Here is a 20776-nt window from a genome sequence, read left to right on the forward strand (position 1 = left end):
CGGCCAAGCCCGTCACTGGCAGTGACAGTGCCTGTGGGATAATGTAGTTGAGAAGGGTGTGGGAGACAATCTGCTGCACAGCAGCGGCTGGGAAAGAGGAGGGGAAATCCGTGCGAGAAACAACTCTGCAGACGCCAAGGTCAGTGCGGAAGGAGGGGGAGGAGATGCTTCAAGTGCCAGAGCTGGGATTCCGCTGCAGCATATGGCAAAGACCATGGTGTGCCCCTGCTGCCTGTAGAGCTCCCCAGTGGAGCAAATACCCACCTGCAGCCTGTGGAGAACCCCATGCCAGAGCAGGTGGGTGCCTGAAAGAGGCTGTGACCAAGGTGAAACCCATGCTGCAGCAGGATCATGGCAGGAATTGTGAATTGTTGGTGAGGAGCCCACACTGGAGCAGGTTTGCTGGCAGCACTGTCTGTTCCCCAAGGACTGAATCCTGTGGGAGGGATCCACTCAGGAGCAGTTTGTGAAGAACTGCAGCCAGCCAGTGGGAAAAGCTTGCGTTGGAGCAGTTTGTAGAGGACTGTCTCCCGTGGGAGACTGCACAGTGGAGCGGGGGAAGAGTGTGAGGAATCCTCCCACTGAGGAGAAAGCAGCAGCAGAAACAACATGTGATGAATTGACTGCAGCCCCCATTCCCCTGCTGCTGCTGCAGGGGAGGAGGTAGAGAATTTGGGAGTGAAGTTGACCCTGGGAAGAAGGGAGGAGTTGGGGGATGTGTTTTAAGATTTCAGATTTATTACTCATTATCCTTCTCTGATTTGATTGGTGATGAATTCTTAATTCTCCCAAGTTGGGTCTGTTTTGCCTGTGACAGTAACACGTGGGTGATCGCTCCCTGTCGTTATTTCGACCCATGAGCTTTTCTGTGTATTTTCCATCCCCTGTCCAGCTGAGTAAGCTGAAGTCTTGAGGTTACATTTAGGTAAATTTTCAGAGAATTGATGCTCTCAGAGACATGCAGTGGCGTTTACACTGATTACTCTAGCACATTCTTCATACTTGTATCTAAGGAGAAGTATTTAAGGAATTTGGTTAGCAGGCTTTGTTCTTACAAATATTTTTGCCTGGAGACACCATCATTGTATTTGTGTATTCTATCATTTCAGTGTCGCTTGTGAACTCAGTTCAATTAGGTTTTTTTTTAAACCTCAACTCATTACAAAATTATTTTTCTGCATTTGGCAATAGTAGAATTAGAGCACAGTGCTGGGTTTCAGGGCTCCTACGCAAAGCCAAAATCCCACTTGCAGTAGGTGCTGCTTTCAGCTCTTACTTTTCATTTCTGTTTTAAAATTGCAGGAATTTTTATATTTTTTTATATATATATATATCCATATATGCCTATATATATTTATAGATCTTCTTTTCTGAAAACTTCAAAGAGAGCAGCATTTTTGTCTGCTAAGGAGTACTCTAAAAATGTGTGCTTTATAGAAGGCCTGCAGAAGTAAAGGTACAGCCTATTCTCAGTCAAGAACAGAAACACTTTAAAAAGGGAGCTGTACTTAAACATTAGTTCTTTTCAGTTCATAAGTCAGCCCAATGAATATTAAGACACTAGGATATTAAACTTAAAGAAGAATGTGGAAAATAGAAATCCTTAACAAATAAATGCTTATGTGTTGTGTTATTTAGTGTGTGGCTTTATCATTTCAGCCTTCAAAATTGTTGTGAGCATGCCAGGTGTAACTATTGCACAAAATTTTTTAAAATTTATGGATTTCTTTGATAATCACATCAAAGCATGATGACTTTCTAGTTTTGTTACTTTTAAAGATCTGATCTTCAAGTGCAAACCACATAGGATATCGTGATACCAATAAAATGAGATGTATTCACAAACTTTTATTGGAAATGCAGCAAAATAAAATATTCAAGAACTTCTGCTAGGGATCTTTTTTGCAGCAGGTTACAGAGAAGATGATCTTGCATTCTGGGAGGACCGTTTATACTTTTTATTACCAGCCATATGTTGAGTTTTCCCTAAGTTCAGTTTGTGACCTCTAGAGTGCACTTTCTCCTGCCTGTTAATTGTCACTTCTGTCCTTCAACTGGTTACTTATTCTATGTTGTCTTTTATACTTTTCCTGCAATCTGGCAGTGTCTAGCTAAAAACATCCTAACCTTATCTCTGTTGCCTTTGAGGCCAAAGAATATTTATATAAGTGACTTAGACTTCAAAGTAAGCTAGAAGCCACTGCTCACATAGATTTTGGAGTCAGTTTTGGAATTTTAAATAGAAAAGTGTAAAAGAGTGGCAGAGAGCCCACAAGACCTGCAAAGCATAAAATGGTATGGTTTATTGCAAGTAAAGCTTTTCAAATCACTGCATGGTGCCAAATACTCAGCTCTTCAATACATATCTCACTGTGGAGCTTGTCTTGTGCAGGTTGGTCATTCACAAGACCTCCATATCTGCTTTTAAGAAATAAATATGCAGTTCTGTGTTCTGGGAGAGGACCTCACACAGATATTTCTTAAGTCTTGGTGGGAAAGGTGGAGGAGGATCTCAATGTGATGAAGACCAGAGCCTTCCTTTTTCCCAGAAAAAGAGATTCCCTAAAGCAGAACGTGTTGGCAAACGCTTTTTGCTTGTTAGGAGATAATTGTGTGTTACAAACTTCGGGATAGGACAGGAGGTTGATGAAGAGTGGGCTGAAAGGCTTTTCAGAATATGCTGTTTATTAACGGGAAGAGCTTTCACAAAGTGGAATGACCCATGTTTAGCAGTAGCTGCATATATAATTATGCTGCCACTCAGACGCCTGAGGGCTTCATTTAATTACCGTTGATTCGTAGTCTCAAAGGAACTGAGAGTTCAGCCTAAAGCTCAGTTAAGGTGTTGTGAGGGCTGTGCTCTATTTTCAATTTGACTAATGAATTCTTAGAAGAAAAACATTTTTCTGAGATGCTCAGGAACAGATCTTTTGCAGGATATAACACTGACTTTAGCATAGCTGTATTTTTTATGGTATTAGCTTAAACATAATATTCCAAAATACTTTATTTTAGTAAATGTCTATATGCTAATGTGAAAAAAGCTAAAACTCCAATAAAACTCTGCACAAAATCATGGAGTCAAAGCTAAATTTCTTGGTGTAATAATAGGGATAGCATTCCAAGGTTTCCCTATTCACTCTAGCACTAGGTATGTTAGGCCCAGAGGACGAAATTTTCAGAAGTGCTTAAGGGATTTAGTAGCAGAAGCAAGTCCCTATTGATTTCCAATGAAATGTATACTCTTGAAATTCTTTTGGCAATTACAAAATCCCAGTGTACTGTCCAAACAGCATTGCAAACCAGCCCTGTGGGCAGCTAAAGTATTTCTCATCTCCCACTAGGACATCAAAGAGACAGTTTCATCCAGGGTAAAATAGGATACTCAAGTGTGAATTTGCCAAATGGGACCTTAAACAGAATCAAGTTTTAAAAAAATTCCTATATGATGTTCTGCATTTAGCCTCTGCTCATTATGTAGGGTTTTTTGGCATTATGAAGAGATGCTGCTTACCAGAACTCAAGAAAGCACATTTTTTTTTATTCCATTGAGAGAAAAACTGGTCTTGCAGTTGAGTCAGTTCATTTTCCAGTTTTGGAAGAATTTCCTGGATGATTTTGGGCAGTTCATTTTTGGACCAGATGCTACTACCTTGGGTCATACTACATCGTGCTGCACTGTGTGACTGCTCATGGTATGAGCAGGATTAACAGCATCTGGGCTTCAGCATCCCCATTGCTCACACCCTGGAAATGCACTGCAAGGAGTTATGAAGTGGTTTCCTGTGGCAGCCAGAAGATCATCATCAAGCATCTCATCTTTCTGATTTCCTTTGTTATTATTGCTGCCTCACTTTTGTAAACCAACATCCCATAATTTTGTGTGCCCTAAGTGTGATGCTGCTTGGTGATGTTAGTTTGTAGAGGTTAACAGCTGAGAAAGGGAAGTTCAGTTTTGCCCTGGATATCTGCATTTCAAAATTCAACTGATATAAATTTGAATAAAAATCAATTTTTTTAATGTCTGTGACAAAAAATCTCTGTTGCATCTTGACTAATAAGTTTAAACATGTCTTACTCTGTAATGCCATAGAGGTATTTATAATTATAAATGCTATTCAGAATTAAAAATGGATTCATTTAATTAATAAATTTTGAAACAGGACATTTAGTGTTTCCAGAACCTTCTCTTCACTGTCCTCACTAGAGAAAAAGTAACAGAGACGTTACATAGTTCAGCTCTGATTTTTTTTGCACATTCCTTGGGGAGTTTGGTTTGGTTAAGATTGCTTGACTTCTCTAAGAAATGGGCAATGCATCTCAGGAAAGCTGATGACCTGTGCTATAATGAGAGCACATTTGGTGGGTGCATTAATCAAATATTAGCCTGTCTATCTGTAGGAACATAAAGCATGAAATACATAGTTCTAACTTGCACAGCAATTTGTGTAATATTTCCATAGGACTCAAGAGCATAATAAGTACTTTACAGCTAAAAACGAAACAGATACACACTGGTCTCTAAGGCCACAGCTAAATAACATTGCATCTGTAGGAGTCCTGAAACCAGTCTTGCATGTGACTTTCAAAGGACATTTTACATCCTCTGGCCAGGCACATAAGCCAAGTACAGTTCTCTATTTACTTTTTGGATGTGGGTAGTGCAACCACTGTTTCTCTTCAGTCTTTATAGTTGTGTATTTTTTTTTATTTCAACAGTGGATCTCCTGAGTCTGTCTGCTGCCTGTGATGCCTTGGACCAGCACAACCTCAAACAGAACGACCAGCCAATGGACATTCTGCAGATCATTAACTGCCTGACCACCATTTACGATCGACTGGAGCAAGAGCACAATAACCTGGTCAACGTCCCCCTCTGCGTGGACATGTGCCTCAACTGGCTTCTGAATGTCTATGACACGTATGTATGGGGGGCTCAGGACATGGGAAAGCTCCAGAAGCTTTCCCAGTAGCCCAAGGGGAGGGAGAGGCTGTATTAAGCTGTTTGCCCCACTATAGCATGGGTGGTTTGGAGCTGAAAAAAAGGGTAGTTGAAGTGAAAGTTTAATAAACCTAATGGTTTAATGGCTGCATTTAGCTGAATCAATACAGCCCTTGGTTAGGCTTACAATCCTAGATTTACTAAGATAGGTAATGAGGGAGCTAGAAAACAACTTTTTAAGCAGATTTTTGTATTCAGACCAATTCTGTGACTGCATGTCTGTCCACAGTAGGTCATGGCATTTTAATTTATTTTGCTAAAGAAATTCAAGAGAATAATCAAGAAGCAACAAAATGAACACCGTATAAACTTTTGCCTGTCTGTACCTCTGGATGTTAAACCTTTTCAAATTTGTCAATTTTCTATAGCTTTCAATCTGTCATTCTTTTTCAAAAATGGAAGAGGGTCATTTCTTGTCTAATGTGCTTACAACCCGTAGCTGTAAGAAGACTTGAGAAACATTTCATTCGAAATTTTATTTTAAAAAGTGTACCCATCAGTATAAGCACAACAGACTAATTATACCTGAAGAAGATCTATGGGTATTCCTTTTAAGTGGGTTAGTGATACTGCTCATGATGCATAGGCAAATTCCAGCACATGTTTGTAAGCTCATTTTAGAATAAGCCATTATATTTGTATTTGGTGAATTTAATTTTCAAAAAGTCAGTTGTGTGTTTTTAAGATTTTTTTCAGCCACTTCCAGCCAGACATGCTTGTTTCTGTGGCAGAATAAGCATTTACCTGTAGAATTGGAAGGTCATGGGACAATTACTGTATTTCCTGTGACATTTTGAACCATACTGTTGTTATAGGGTCATAACATTGTTCTTCCATCCACCCTTTGTCACAGCAATGAAGCTTCAGTGATCACCTGCAAAAAAAAAGTATAAATCTGTACAGATCATGTCTTCCTGAAGGATCACCTCCAATAAGTCAGTTTTTTGTGAAATCCCCTGCAGCAGCTGCAGTATCCTGTGGATTACCCAGATTACATTATATTTCTTTTAGTTTACCAGTACTAGGGAATGGGGCTGTATTCATTCAAGAGGCAGGTTTTATTTGTTTAATCTGCTTTGGCTTTCACAGAACAGTGATCCACTTCTTAGTTACCATGAACCATAAATAACATATACATGAAGACTCCCAGTTAGTGAAAACAAAACATGTGTTAGGGATATTAATCTGTATCAGTCACATAAGAGCCAGAGAGGGAACTAAAGGTCATTCCACAGGCTGCTCCTAAGCTGAACTGTCCAGTTTGGATGTGGCATGTGCAGTAGACATGTCCAGTCTAGCTTTCTTTATCTTTTCACTGTGCTGCAAGTACAACATTAGAAATTATAATTATCTGCCTCCAGGCAATCCTTAGGTATGCTGAGGAGCTGCATATTGCAGGGCACAATGGAACACAGAGGTGTTTTATGTGTGAGGAAAGCTTGTAGCTATTTTACCCAAATTCAAGTTTAAATTACACTGGTAAGAGAGGTGACCTTGGGGTTACATGTGTTTAGTTTTCATTGTAAACTTAATAGGCAGAGATCAACCAAAGTGCACAGCGCTACCAGAGACGTTTAATTAAATGTACTGCATCTTTACTTTTCTTATAATTGAAAACTGTCATTTGTAAAGATATTAATCAAATTCACAGTCAATGACTGATCTAATTATGGGTACAGCTCTGCAAATCCAGCACATTTCGGATTTGTTTTAATTGATCAGTCACTCATGCTCATTTGCAGTAGCTTGCTAAATTATTGGTTTGACTTGGGAGGAGAGGAGAGTGAACTGAACAACTCATGATTCGTACAAGTTTCAATTTAATTGCCTTGCAGAGCAATCATTATTCTATATTCTTCTCTTGTATAATTTGCATGAGTCTGGTATTCATCAGGAGGAGTTTCTCAGGGCACAGATGATAATTAATTTGGAAAAGATTTGAGGGAGAGGAGTGAGAGGACCAGAGTGTGGAAAGCATAGGTAAACTACAAATGTTTCTTCTTATTCATAGTGAAAAATGCAAGATTCTTTAATAAAAAGCTGAAAATTCTAAATTTGGCTTTGTCCACAGGTTTCTGTCTGTACCTTTTACAGGGTTTGCAGGGGAGATGTGTGGGTAAATGAGCACTGCTGGCTCCTCAGCTCTTTCATAGGATTAAAAAGACCACATGCATCTTTAGCTGTGGTGCAGCCTGATGTATGACCATGGCCTGCCTCTGCATGATTTATCTTATTCCCAGTGGGGCGTTACTGGTGACGCTTCAAAACTGCTGATAAGTCTCTGCTTCAAAAGTGTTTGGTTTAGGCATTAGCCTCCTGTTTTGTGTATGTCTTCGTTTGCAATAGATGTTACATATTTGAAATGCTATCAGAAACAAAAGTCTGGGGGGAAGCCAGCAACTGGAAGTAAATTGAGTTAAAGCAGATGACTGAGAGAAGATGTGAAGGTTTGTCACTGCATCGCCTGCAGCTCAGAGGAGGATGTTGTTCTTGCTGTCACACTGGAAAGCAGAAGTAGTAGCGTGGGCACGTTACAAGGCAGGAGTGAGCATGAGGAGGAGACTGACAGGCAGCAGGGGCTGGTTGGTGTGTCCCAGCCCCTTGGCACCGCACAGGAGAGGTTTGAGCTCTGCCAGAAAGAGCTGAGAGAGCACACCAAGGTGTTAATGGCATAACTGTACAGCCTGCCTGCCTTGCCGTGATTTCTAGGCAGGCTTTATCTTTCACCTGAACATATTACAAGTGTCTCTGTCACTGCACACTTCTGGCAGAGGCTGCTTTCTCGTGCTTGCCTTCCTGTTGCCTTTTCAGGCAAGTCAGGGCATGGCTGACAGACTGTAAGTGAAGACTTTCTAAAAACGACTGCTGCCTTGGATTTCTGGTGGAAGTAAAGCTATATTGTCTTTGGGAAAAGAGCTAGTTTGCTGTTCTGTCAGGGACCTCATCTCCTCTGAGGATCACTCAGCAGCAGTTCATAGAGAAGCCTGTTCAAGGAAGCATAGTGTAAAGAGCCTTTACTCACTCTTTTTATAAAAAAGAATATGAGTAGTTATTTCTAATGGAGACCATTTCAGGTAGAATTGCTGCAACAGCACACTGCAGTTCAGCTATGCCTGTGAAGCCACAGCAATGTTTTACTTTTCTAGCTTCACTAATAACCATCCAGCTTGAGTGTTGTCTGTGAGATCTAATTTATGAAGTCTACAGTACTGCAGTGAACTTGGTTACAGTAAATAAATTATGACACAAATGAATTTTATTATCAGCCAATGTTTCTTTTCCATTAGGGGTCGAACAGGAAGGATCCGTGTCTTATCTTTCAAAACCGGTGTCGTGTCCCTTTGTAAAGCACACCTGGAAGATAAATACAGATGTAAGTCAGTGTAATTATTTTGGGTTTACCTTATGTTTGTGTTCCTGTTTTATTCCTCCTGGTTTTTTATTGAATAAACATTTAAATAGCATACAGAAACATTATTTTAGATATTGAAGATGCAAAGTGTGTTGTTTCACCTTGTACTTTTAAGTTATTTCATCCCTGTAGTTTTAGGTAATTTAGCACTGCAGTTCCCAAACATTTTTGATCACACCTCTCCCAGCAGAAAAAATTTTGGCCATGCACATCCAGTGGATGTAAATCTGTTTATAAATTATGTACATGTACTGCTGTACTAATATATTGTCTACGTTATAAAGCATACCAAAAGAAGAAATTTGAGAGAGATGTGATAAAGATTAAATAAACACTATTTTGAAACTTTCAATTGAATTTATTATGTGTACAAAAAGTATTTCTGTAGATTGTCTTGAACACTCCCTGAAGCACAAGAACCCCTTTGGAGATGACTGCTTCAACCATCTTTACACACAAAAATGCATGTCTACAGGACACTTGCATTACACTATTTTCAAATATGTTAACATTTTAAAATGATTCCAACATTGTGGTCAGTCTTAATATGTACATTGTGTTTAAATATAGTTGCTACCTTTAAATAAATGCATTTTAGTAAATAAATAAATACTAAAGGTGGGCAAATTTTGCGTATTTTAAGAGAGGAAATACTTGAAAAAATTACACTTGCAGTCTTAGTTTTACATGACTAATAAGTCAGTTCACTAATGAGACTAGGATCCAGAAAAGAACTAATGATAAATGTAGTTCTGAAAAGTAACTTTCTTGTTGAATTAACTGGTATTTCTCATTCAAGCACTTAAAAATACCACTCAAAATCCAACCTGGATTGGTTGACCCATTACCATAGAAGTTCTTCATCAATTATTATCATTTTACTCTCTACTAATGCAAGCTGAAGAACTCTAAAGAGAAAACAGAGTACCAACAGCGGGGTCTGTGCATAACATTGTATAATTGGATCAGATTTTAGGGCAATCACAATGAATGTCACAGTTTAAATTTCTAGGTGTTTTATGTGGGTGTTAAGAAAAAGTATTCAGAATATCTTTTAAGAAAATTAGTACAGATATTTTTCAAAATGATATTTCATCCAAGATTATCAAAATTCTAAAGGTAAACTTTTATTCATATTTTAGATTCTCCTGCAGTGTGTGTGCACAGTAATGCATAACCTATTAAGTGTCCTATAACCTTGCAAAGGACATTTAATGTTTTAATGACAGGGAAATTGAAAGCTGAATAGCTGTGGGAGAGGAAGGAATTGTGTCTGTCATGCTGTGGTGTGGCTTTGCCACATGCTGAAGATGTAGTGCAGTTGCCTTTAGTATTGCTGCAAGTATGCAATGACTTGCACCCCTTACAATTTTTTGTCTCATTTGTGCAGCAGAGTTGGTTTTGCTAGAACACAATTCTTAAGTCTTGCAGAGGTGATGGAAGCATTCATCCCAGAATTATTCATTATAAAACTAGACTTTGCAAGAGTGAAATTCATGTAATTAAAAAATAATCCTTTCTCTATCTGTTCCTTTATTCCCTTGGAAGAAAACAGGTGTCTAAGCAGTGCTAGGAAAGTTATCTTGAGCAGTGCTGAAGGACCTTTATAATTGTATCCCTGGTGTTGGGTAAAATATTAAAGTGACTCCAAAAAAAAGAGCATTATTTTATTGTAGCCTTATTTTGCTCTCTCTCTTTTTTTTTTTCAACTGTTGAAAAGTAAGGAGAATTTATTCAGGTAATATATTATCAAAAGAGATGTTGCCAGATAAATATTTTATTTAATGATAACTTGTTTCTTTTTTTTTTATTATTAATTCTATAACCTCCTCAATATATACATAGTATAATTAATTTCCATCAAATTAAATTGAGCTTATGAAGGGATAACAATTCTGCCCCGTAAGGATTCTTTTCTAGAATGATGCAATAAGAGAAAATCAAGTGACATTTCATTTCAGAAGCGAAAAATTAATATGATATTAAAATTTCTGACGGATGGCAAGTTCTGCAATATTATAATTTTTCTTTTTTCTTTTCAAGAAATTCTCTTGAATTAAAAGATTATAATATATCAAAGTTAGGGGACTCTTGGTTATTATTTTAACTCATCTGGAAGAGAAACGGATTCTCTGAGTTGTATGTTGATTGCTAAGACTTGAAAAGGTGCTCTATGTTGTATGAAATTATTTTACTCTTAAACATTATTTTTTAGACATCAGTATTGTGGCTTGAAGATCCTGCTGTTTAGTTAGCTGTGTTATCAAGTCTCTGCTTCTATTACCAGTAATGGCACAGGTGTGTGTTAGAATGGCCTTTCTCCCCAGGCACAAGCCAGTAACACTATTAAAAATTACCACAAGACTCACATTTCACAGAAAAACCCCAGTGTGTATGGGAACAGATCAGCCAGATGGAAGTCATATTTGATTTCGTGTCCTCCAAGGCTGTTGACCGCACCTGCGAGCCTTGGAAAGGACGCAGATCTGGGCTGCTTGCCACATCCTGGCGGTGATGCTTGACCTCTGGTGTCCTTCTCCTTCCTCCAGACCTGTTCAAACAAGTGGCAAGTTCCACTGGCTTCTGTGACCAGCGCCGGCTGGGGCTGCTGCTGCACGACTCCATCCAGATCCCCCGGCAGCTGGGGGAGGTGGCCTCCTTCGGCGGCAGCAACATCGAGCCGAGCGTCAGGAGCTGCTTCCAGTTTGTAAGTTCATGTTTTGCTGGCTCTGAATTTTCTGACTGGTATTTTGTCTTGAGCTCACCTGTACTTCTGAGGAGGGTTGAAAATCTGGGATGAGGATTAGTGTACTATGGGTTGGCACTACCACTGATGGTAGTGGCCTTTGACAAGGTGTATTTGAATTAGCTCAGACAGCAGATAATTGTTACTGGGGTTTCTGTTGAAACTGAACCCTGCAAACAGTGTAAATCTTAGTTGCAGCAGCTCCTGGTTTTACAGTTTTCTATTGCCCAGCAGTAGATGACTGTTTATTGCTGCTATGTAGCAGAACGGCAGTGGTTTATCTGAATTTTGGGCATGTACATACCAGTGACAGCCAGGTGCCCAGGGGAGCGATAGGCGACTGCCTGCAGTGCTGTCTAGGGGCGGGGAGTGCTCGATGAGCTCCTTCCACTCCTTGAAGGGATAATACCAGTTTTCTTTTAAAGAGTACTGAAAGAATTCTTGTCCTGTCTGTTGAGGAATACACAGCAAACTGGAGGCTCTTTTTCAAACTTGTAAATTATTTAATCTGGGGAGGAAGAGAGTTAAGGGAATTATTCATCCTTATCATAACTACCAGCAGAATGCACAAGATGAAGACAGCTGCTTAGTGAAAAGGTAGAGGAGGGGAGGTAATGTATGGTCTGTGATTAACTCTAAATGCATCTTCTACATTACAATGGAAGAAAGCTCTTTTCCCATCTCCTCAATGTCCCTGAGGGATTTTTTTGTTTGCTCGGGGAAGGGGGGAGTTGTTTGCTTTTTTGCCTGCTGCTCAAGTTTCATTATGTAGTAGTTTCAGTTCTGTAGTAAGCAAAACACAGCAAGTGTTTTCAATGAATATTAATGCATGGAAGTAGACTGCATACACACAATGACTTCGAAAAGAATCCAATTCTAAAATCACCACAAACTTCAGTTCTGATGGGACATTTACTTTCTGTATTTTTGACATTTCTTTTAACAGATTAATTCTACAGGATTTACATTTTACTGTTTCTGTTATTCATGTCATAACCTTTTATAATTCTAATTGGTATTTGATGCCATTTCAGAATGGGTGTTTTACAGGGCTATGTGTTGGGTGAATAACCCATGCTCATAAACTGTGCTCACAAACTCATAAATGTTGATAGCTGTGTTAGACCCTGCTGGTGCTTTCAAGCCTTGACTTCCATGTTGGGCTTTCAAGTGACACCAACACAAAATGATTAAGCAGAAAATCCATGGTAAAAATTGTGTACAAGTGACCTTCCTCAGGAATTAGGACTCACCGGATTCTGTCATTTTCCCAAGGGAATGTCAACAGCACTTTAGAACGCCATTGAAAACTGATAAGGAAAGTGACCTCAGAATCTGGCAAAACCATAATGTTTTTCAAAGAGGGCTGCCATTCTGTGTGTTTACACGAGGAATAAACAATATAAAATCACAGGGATGAAACATACCAAACCCAAATTTTTTTTAAAGTAGGAATACTTGTGGAGATAATCCTGTGCAGGTCTGGGAGTTGGACTCAGTGATTCTTGTGGGTTCCTTCCAACTCAGCTTATTCTGCAATTCTGTGATTTTGTGATAACTGTTTATTTGAACAAAATGAGTTAGCAACATCATCATTATAAATGAAGACATGCCAGCAGGCTGAAAGTTGTACCACATCCAGCTGCTGGCATTTCTAGGAACAGCCCAAGCACAGCTGGACACGACCCTTTGGCATGCTCAGAAATCAGAGCATCAGAACCTGAAGTTCCCTTCTCTTACCTGCACTGAAAAATAGATTTTTTTCATAGCTGCAATAGGAGGAATGTCATCCTCTCTTTTCCTCCAGATGAAGCTTGATTTTAACTCTCAGAGTGCAGGTTGGTTTCCAGTCTGGGCTGCAGCAGAACAGATGATCTTCTAGGAGGGACAGGAAGGGGGAAGGGAGGCTGAGATGAGCAGGGGAGATACAGGAATAGGAAGGATGGAGTCCTCGGGATAGGAGCAGAAATCCAAACATAGGGAAGGCCCTAATGAAGGCAAGGGAGAAGGAATTAGGGAGTGGAAAATAAGGATGACTTTTAGGGAATGACACTAAGAACAGCAGTAAGAATAATAGTGATGAAGGAAACCATGTGGGTAGAATGGGGCATGAAGGAAAGGAGCAGCTAGGAATGGAGATGGGGAAAGACATAACAACTTCCCATGGGAAAGGGAGAAGGGGAGCACTGAGACATCCTTTCAGTGTAGGGTGGTGGGCACCAGGATCCACAGGCTGGGGGACAAGCGCAGAAATGTTGGTGGGAGGAACACAGAGCAGCCCAGGAAACAGGGAAGCTGGAAAAGCTGGACAGCCAGGCTGCTCCCAGCAGCCTCCTGTTCTGGAGCAAGATAATTCATTTTTGAAGAATATTTTGGGGGGTTCATAGTTTACATTACTGCATGCAAACTAATTTAAGTCTTTCTTTGTACGCCCACACTGAGGAATACTTTTCCTTTAGTTTTGGGGGTTTTTTCCTTCCATTTTCTTCCTTTCTGGTGATGATAAGCCAGCAATATAATTGCAGTCATGTCAGAGTCACAACAATTGTGTGCCTCAGAAATGGTTATCCCAGCTCCCTTAGGTTAGGTGCCCTGGCAACGGCCTTGTCTGTCTGCACAGCAGCAGAAAAAAAAGGAGATGTTTACTGTTCCCAGAGATAACTGGGGAAATCTCTCCTGCTTTTTGAAGGGTTAGTCCTTGGGAATGAGGTTTGGGCAGGGAGGAGCCCAGCCCTGCTGTTGGCAGCAGCTTTGCCTGCTGCACACCTCTGCTCTCCTGCTACTTCTCCCTCCCCCAGCACTGACTTGTGCTTTCTGTAGCTGTCTTCATTTGCAGGAAGGTGCTGGTAGAAGTTCCTGGGAGGAGAAGGATATTACTGGACTCATCTTTCCTATTTGGGGCAGGGGTGTGTAATCTCTGCCTTGATATTTTAAAGAAAAAATGCTTTTAAGTTTAGAGAGCAAAGAGCTTAATCCAGTGACCACTTGAAGACTGTATAGTTCTGCTTAAGCTCAGAATGCATCAAAGCAATCTATAGATCCATGAAAAATTGAGTGAATTCAGTGTTGCTGCAGTGTGAAAGGACTTTCCTTTTAGTACTGTGATGAGTACGTTTTTTTAAGTAAACAGGATAGGGAAATGATATGGAGTGAAGGACACATGGTTTTAATCACAGTGGAAAATTATTAATATGCTTTCCTCATATAGTGTAAACAGGACCTAGGAATTCACATTGCTGCCTTGGATGAGTTACTGTGACATTGAGACTTTGAAGAAATGTGATGAGAGAGCAGAGTGCAGCTCAGATGAAAATGTCCCTCACCATTTCTCAGTAAAATGTTGGACAGTTGGTTCTTGGTTATAAAATGCTTTAAGGATGCTTTCTTTCAAGGATATACTTGAATTAGAGTACTTCACGTTAAAAACTAGCACAGATGAAGCTAAGGAGCAGTGAAATATGTGCAGTTAACTCATACATGTATATTAAGCCTTGTTTTGCTTCACTTTGATGAAGCAAAGTATTTTAATATTCTGTATTGTATAGTCTTCATTACTAGATTTGTACTTGGTCAATGGTAAGACAAGATCAGCCTGCTTTCTAAAACCATGGAAGTGTGTCCAAACCTGGTGTATTTACTCAGGCAAATAAAATCCAAAATAGATCTGTTAGTCATTTTAGGTGGCATTTGGGTGTTACAAATCTTGGGCCAGGACCCTGAAAGTGACTTTGTCCATAAATGCTGTGATTTGAATTGGTTGGACAGCTGTTTCTCAAGGCATTATTTATTGCTTTTATTTTTGAGCAGTTAGGAAATACCAGTACTATGTACAAATAACTATATGTAGTTATATATAGAAGTCTATATGAAAATAATTTACAAGTGCAGTGTTACTGTTGAGGGACTCAACCTCTTTTAACAGATTCAGGCAGCCCTTGTTTCTATTCATAGGATATTTCTCTGCTTCTGGCTCTGACAACAGAGAGCTGGCCAAAGGGAAATAGCAAATCCTTCCTCAAGCTGCTGTGCTGTAAATGTCATAAAACAGCAATTCTGGTTTTATTTCAGCAGGATTTTGTGAACCTGTGCCTGACTTTGGAGGCAGTCTTGAAGAGTCCTACAAGTGAACTGCTTTCAAAAGCTATTATAAAATGGTTTAAGGGGTAGGGATCAGGAATATGCTGTTCAAGTGTTGGTGATGTAAAACTACACTAATTCTTTTCTGGATTCATGTTATTTTATTTTATTATTCCTTGCCACAACACTAAAAACATTGACTGTCAATGCAATCAAGTGTAATGTAGGAGGGGAAGACAAGGGTGACCAGGGTTAGGTCTGACTGGGGAGACGGGGTTGCTGTTACTGACTGCTCTGCATTTTTAGACTTTAACAAGTCATAAGAATCCCATCCCTCAGTGTTGTTTGTCCAAAACAGTATTTACTAATGTAAAGCTTTCCACACGGGGTGAAAAACACCATTCAATTAACAATGTTAATTTATTTCCAGTCAATTTCCTACATTGCACATAAGCAGAATATAGCTAATCAGAAATGTTATCAGAAATTTCTGCTGTATTATCTGATTCAGTCTAAAAGCATACCACATTGTTCATGTAAAATCCCAACTGTATATTTCCCATTATGGACAGACAAAGTTAATATAGCATAGGATATTTTTTCAGCTACTAGCTAGAGGAAGAGAGAGGGAAGAACAAAAAACTCGTCTCCCAAGTGTTGCATAAAGATGCTAGCACCACCCAACTTCCTATTTCCCCATTGTTTCTGCAAAATAAATACTGAAAAACAGATGTCTGGAACATAATGAATTTGAATGTCCTCCATAACAAATTGTTACTTGTAAGCTGGAAATGCCTTAATGAATTTTCCTTTATGATTCACTCTGTTATTACCATAAAAATTGTGAGTTGCACAGAAATGTGTTCAAGAGAAGAACCATTAATATTCTTTACAGCTTGATCTTGTTGCTTCAGATATGAACTGTATGAATTCAGCCTTTTTCCCGTATGTAAAATCTTCAGCTGCTGCCTTACTGGATTTAGAGATTATTTAAAAAATTGTAATAGCAGCTCAGGAGACAGTCGAGAACTGTATGTCCTATACTGTCTGACCCTGACCAGCTTTTCTCCACGTGGCTTTAAATCTTCATGTAATATAATTCAGAACCAGTTCTGATACATTTTAATGCACCTAATCTCTCTGAGCACAGGTTTTGTACAGCCGCCATCCGGAGCTCTGCCTAGGCAGCTATTGGGACTGCTGGCAATTGACAGTGACTGCAAAATTAAAATAGATCTAGGGTGTTACAGAAAGTCTTTCATTGCTGCAGCATTTTCCCTGCAAATTTAAAGCAGCTACAAGTGGAGAGCAGCGCTTTGAGCGGCTCATTCTTATTCTGACTGCAGCTTGCACTGCAGCATTTCCGTACACCTCATGTTTTTCTATTAGGAATGGTATATTAAAGAGATCCTCTTAATTTTTTTGCTTTTGGAGTCTTAGAGGACCTCTGTATAGAAAGTGTAGTCTGCTAGGCAGGGTTATGGTTTGCCAGTGTAGTTGCTGGCTGAAGCTGGATCCCTGAGTGAGTCACAGAAAGCCTCTCCCCTGCCCTTTTGTTGCCCTGCCTTCCAGCTGAAAATATAGATGGTCATATTTTAGAAGCATGCCTTTCACTTAGGAGTTCCAAAATTAATTTAATTTGACTGAATTCACTGACGCACTGATGTGGCAGTATTCACTGTCCTAAACAAATCCTCTTGCCAGTGTTGACTGGACTTTATTGTGCTTTTGATTTTCTTTTTTATTTCGGGGGGGGCTTCCTAAATTCTGCAGAGAACAGAGAACTAGGGTTTAATGCAGAAGACTTCAGAAGTGTTTCAGTGTGTATTCCATTTAATAGAATCCTTTCATGAATATTAAATTGTGAAGGACTTTATTTGAATAATTGTAGATATGTTCTGATTTGATGTTTTTATCCCAAACATCCAAAAAAGGATATTTTTGGCTATACTAGAAGTCCATGTGTATGGATCCCAAGTGTAGTGATAGGAGTTGTTGGGTGCCCAAATAAGCACCTTAAGAAGGAAGCTCTGACCAAACAAAGAATCTTTGTTTCTAATTAACTAAAGTATTGCAACAGCATTTTAAGTCAATTTTAATGCAGTTCATTATTCAGGGCATATTACAGGGCTTGTATTTCGCATATTTTTTGTGGGGTTCTGTCTGGGAGCCTGCATTCTTCTTAGCCTTCAAATATTGATCAGTTAATTTGTTTGTCAGGGTTATAAACAGTGGTAGATTTAAAAGAAAACAAAAAACAAAACTACAGCTAATTGGTTTTCCCCATAGCTCTCTCTCCGGCAGATCGGTAGGGATATTTTTTTCTTGAAATTCATTGCTAGCATTTTTAGTTCAATAAGGTTTTAGCTAGATGATGCTAAACTCAAATTTTATGAGAAACTGGACAAGTAACTGAGAAACAGTATAAAAATCCTCAGCACTCAATCCCCTATTCATCTTGGTCCATGGACATGATACATTAATGCTTATTATTTATTTAAGTGCTTCAAATAGGTTTGGAACCACAAAGGAAGACAGTCAGCCTTGTGAAGTTTAAAATATAAAAGACTGGCCCACTGAGAGCTGTATTTGAAAGCATAGAGAAAAAGAAAACAGAGGATTTAAATATATTCAGACCATAAATATGCTGTTGCTGTGGGGAGCATGGAAGGAAATGTCTTGAGGAACTGGAATTAGCATGTAGTGATGGTTTAGAGAAACAGCACGATGTTATCCGTCTTCATCACTTGGGCTGTTCCCTCTATGACACATTCCTCCCTTTTCCCACCCTCCCCACCAGAACCTCTAGAGGTTTCCCCCTGATCTATCACCTCACTTTCAGCACTGAAACCATCTTCCAGCTTCTCAAGTAACAGTTTTGTGCAGGCTTCGTGGCACCCTGCACAATGGAGGGCTGTTTCCTGTAAACACTGACTCCATCATTCCACTGTTTTCCTTTAAATCCCTTTTGATGCTCCTTGCCTTTGTTCTGCACTGTTCTTTGCAGTGTCCAGCCTGCTGGTGCAGTGTGACCTCTCCCCATGCACAGACATCACTGCTGTCCCCTCTTTCTTTGTGGGTTTTGTCTCTTTGTTTTCTTTTTCTATTCTGTGGGTGCTCTGGGTAGGAATGATACATCATTTTTTGGGGGTGCATGGTGCCTGGCACAATGGGATTTGGCTCTCTGACTGAGCTGCCTTGAAGTTACCATGGAAGAGATACCTGAAATGTCACACTGATTGGGATGGGATGGGATGGGATGGGATGGGATGGGATGGGATGGGATGGGATGGGATGGGATGGGATGGCAGCAGAGGAATGGGTTTGCTCATTTGTCAATGAATGTTTGCTCAAGTGTTCATTGGCTCTTCTGCTGTTGGCAAAGAGATGAGTGTGGGATGTAATGGAATCTGAGAATATTATTTTGAGGGACAGAACTGTATTGTGTTTGCAGTCAGTGATGGGATATTTAAAGAAGAGGTGGTTTGAGGCATTTAAGGAGAAAGAGGTTTACATGTTCAACAACAGGCTTGAGAGAGATTTGAATGATTTCCTTATGTGTGCATTATGAAGAAAGGTCAGTGTGATAATGAAAGATCTTAAGGAGAAAGGAGTTTTGATCAAAAGACATGCAATTTTTAGGGCTTGGATAACAGTTTTTAAAATAGGTGAGAAGCAGTGCTATACAGTCTCAGATAAGAGAGACAGAGAATGTGAGATCAGGCATCAAAGGTGATCCTGTAAGTGGATGATTTTCCCTGTGACAAAGTACATGGTAGTGCTGTCTATTGTAATAGAGAGACTAAGAGAAGGAGAGATTTGAAATATTAATAGTTTTCAGTTCCCAGCTTGAAGGTGGGATCCTGGGGATTTTTTTTTTATTTTATTTTTTTTATGAGTAGTTGGACTAGGGGAAAAGCTGGAGGTATATTCCTGGAAGAGATTATGGAGTTGACCAGAACAGCTTGAGGTATTAGTTACCTGGTGAGCAGACAGATCAGTTGTGCTCAGCCTCTGTCATTTTTCCCCTTGTGTTTCAGGCCAACAACAAACCAGAGATTGAAGCAGCCCTTTTCCTGGACTGGATGAGGCTGGAGCCACAGTCCATGGTGTGGTTGCCTGTCCTGCACAGGGTGGCTGCTGCTGAGACTGCCAAGCACCAAGCCAAGTGCAACATCTGTAAGGAGTGCCCCATTATTGGATTCAGGTACGGAATCTCTCCATTTCAGCCACATCTGCTTCTGCTTGGTGGATCAAGAGCTCTGCCTGATGCCAGGCAAATCAGGAGCTTCATTTTATAGGCATTTTCTTCTTGGAAAAAATAATTGTGGTGGGGACACAAGGGAGAGTGGCACCTAGATTGGGTACAGTGCTGTGAGACTTGAACAGGGCAATAGTCATCTCCCAGTTCAAATATGGCACTTCCTCTGTGTCCCAGTCTTTCCATACTTCAACAAAAGTGTTGTTGGATTGCACAACTAACACAATTTGCCTGACATTCAGTGTGTCCTATGCAGTTGCATTTTCTGAATTGGATCCTAATGAATTGCTTTCTGTCATAGCATAAAGCAAGGAAGTGCCTTGAAAATTCTCAGGCATGTAGAAAAGCTACATGTGCATTTCTCTGCGAAAGAATGTTGGTGGAACATTAACCTGGAGTGGGGGAAATGTTGCTGGTCTATTTAAACATCTGGATTGACACCGTGGTTACTATGGCAATGAATAAGTCACTGTGTTGTAAAATGGCTGTGTGTTGGTGTGCCTGTTGAGAAGCCACTTAAGGGCTAAGTAAATACTCACTTTCAATTATGCCTAGACTTGTTTTATCACTTTGCTTCGCAATAGCTGCTTTGTATGGTTTCTGCCCTTCTTACACACAGTCTTCTTTTACCACTGGCATTTCTCCTTCTATGTTATCGTGTTGTTTACAAAGAGTTTTCTGTCATTTTGTGTCTAAAACCCAGATAGATAACAGCAGTATGCAGTGCTACACAAAAAAGCCATCATTTTCTTCTAACCTGGGAGCAGATGAATGTAGCTTTTATGCATGTAGTGGGGCAGTGCTTTCTGCTACAATTTCACAGGCAGTGGGAAATGGGGGACTTTTAGAAGGTATTTATTGCTTTGTTTTGAATCTGATGCTGTTGCTCTAATAGTCTAAATTCTTTTGCTTTTTATTCCCCATTAATATCTGAACTGGGAAGTGATACATATTACTGAGGAAGAGCTATGGATTGGATGTGAGTAATTCAGCACATCCACAAAGTCTAATTTTCCAATTCCCAGATGCAGTTTATGAACTAGTGTATTACTTACATAGTTTTGCACAAACCAGCCAAAGACAAGTAGGTGGAATTGAAAAGTGCAGCCCTTGGAAATATCAAAGGATGGCAAGTGAATGGATAGTCTGTTGTAAGCACCAAGAACTCGGGGAGCAGACACTGGAGCTCTGTGTTTGTGTCTAATTTTACTTGACTGATCTCATCTGTCTCTTAAATTTATATAACAAATCTATTATCATGATAGTAGAATCTGTCTG

General features: G+C 39.7%; 1 protein-coding gene across 23 annotated transcripts in view; it reads left to right on the top strand.

The window, feature by feature from the left end:
- DMD (dystrophin) overlaps positions 1-20776 on the top strand; it is a 1145450-nt gene that overhangs the window by 1081046 nt on the left and 43628 nt on the right. For all 23 annotated transcript variants that reach the window (XM_064407380.1, XM_064407383.1, XM_064407377.1 and 20 more), the window contains 4 exons: positions 4720-4921; positions 8290-8375; positions 10964-11121; positions 19278-19444. In XM_064407380.1, the coding sequence (XP_064263450.1) occupies positions 4720-4921; positions 8290-8375; positions 10964-11121; positions 19278-19444 (613 nt within the window). The remainder of the gene's footprint in view (positions 1-4719; positions 4922-8289; positions 8376-10963; positions 11122-19277; positions 19445-20776) is intronic.

This window comes from Passer domesticus, chromosome 2, assembly GCF_036417665.1.
Source record: "Passer domesticus isolate bPasDom1 chromosome 2, bPasDom1.hap1, whole genome shotgun sequence".
NCBI lineage: Eukaryota > Metazoa > Chordata > Aves > Passeriformes > Passeridae > Passer > Passer domesticus.